Source organism: Bison bison, unplaced genomic scaffold (genome assembly GCF_000754665.1).
Source record: "Bison bison bison isolate TAMUID 2011002044 unplaced genomic scaffold, Bison_UMD1.0 scf7180017864341, whole genome shotgun sequence".
Taxonomy (NCBI): Eukaryota; Metazoa; Chordata; class Mammalia; order Artiodactyla; family Bovidae; genus Bison; species Bison bison.
The window spans coordinates 4,988,079-4,989,418 of NW_011494913.1; the positions used below are offsets into that span (position 1 = coordinate 4,988,079).

The window sequence follows — 1,340 nt, forward strand, 5'->3', positions numbered from 1 at the left end:
CCCCAATCTCAGTGGTAGGTGCTAAGAACACAGGCTCAGTCTTCACATTTACAACAGCTCCCCAGTGTCCCATAACTGCCTCTCTAGTGACCCCACCCAAGGGCCCCTGATCTCCACACCTACCTCCTCTGGGTAACTGCCAAATTCAGCCTGCAGAGCAAGGACCCCCAGCTGCAACAGCGTCTCATCGCTGCAATACAGCTTCTCCTCCAGGATGTCTTTCCGAAGTTGCAGGTAAAATTGATGCCTTGTCCAGCTGTGCCTGCCAAAGAGATGCAGGAATAAAGGTTACCGGAACGCTGAGGACAAAGGAGAGCACTAAAGCCAGAGGGATTCCTCAGTCTGCGAAGCAGAAAAAGGAGAGAAGATGGGACACAAGTCAGTGGAACCCAGAGGGCAATGCCAGTAACGCAAGGGTGAGCTTGTCCATCCATACCGTGCCTCCTGTCACTTGTTGAGGGCTATTCTGTGCCCAAGACACAGGGTTACTCACTTCCCACCATGTCCATGGAGATGTTTGTTCTTGTGGCTCAAGTAAGAAAACGAATACTTAGTCAGATGGTATGTCTAATAAGCAAAGGAATAGAGAGAGTGATCCAGTCCCAAAGCCGTGACCCTCTCCTCCCATCCTCATCACTGAGCTGCTGGGAGGTGGGCATGTTGGGGTCAGGGGAGAGAGAGCTTAACCTAGACTGGCATATGTTTGAAACAAAAGGGTAAAGCTTTCATTTTGACCAAGGCTTGTCCCCCAAACACTGACTTTTCCCCCTTTTCTGTCATATTGGAACCCAGGAAAAAGAAGACCAGGTGCAGTAACTGTTGTAATGTGTGCACACATTAACTTGCCAAGCACTTGCCTACCCATTATCTCTAATGTCAGCCTGGACAGACATAAACGACCTAAGGAACAAACCAAGAAGTTTGCAGCACTCACTGGAGCAGCCCGTAGTGACTCACGAAGAACTTTATCCTTAGAAAGAGCACAAAGGCATTTGGGGAGCTCTTCTTCTGGGGCTGCTCACTCCAGCCTTCAGGGGCTATTTTGCACAGCCTGGTTTCAGCATCCAAGAAAAAGAACTCTTTACCTGAAATGGAAGTAGAGAGTGTTTAGAGGGAAAAGCAGCCGGGCAGGCACCACGCTTCAGACTCACAGCCCTGAGCTCTGCCCGAAGGGTGAGACAAGAGCCGACTGAGTATAGGAGAAGCAGGTTGTCTGGATTTAGTGCACAGGACCTCTGTCGGGTCCATGAGGGGCCAAGAAGAGGGAACAAAGACGAGAGTGCCAGTGAAAAGAAACTTAGCACCCAGAAAAGAAAGTATGAATGTTTATCTCAGAGGGG

At 49.9% G+C, this 1,340-nt stretch overlaps 1 protein-coding gene across 1 annotated transcript in view; it reads right to left on the reverse strand.

Annotated features, from left to right (window-relative positions):
* FRMPD2 (FERM and PDZ domain containing 2) overlaps positions 1-1,340 on the reverse strand; it is a 95,610-nt gene that overhangs the window by 47,795 nt on the left and 46,475 nt on the right. The window contains exons 11-12 of the mRNA XM_010854407.1: positions 935-1,085; positions 124-262 (exon numbers count right to left, since the gene is read on the reverse strand). Coding sequence (XP_010852709.1) covers positions 124-262; positions 935-1,085 — 290 coding nt within the window. The remainder of the gene's footprint in view (positions 1-123; positions 263-934; positions 1,086-1,340) is intronic.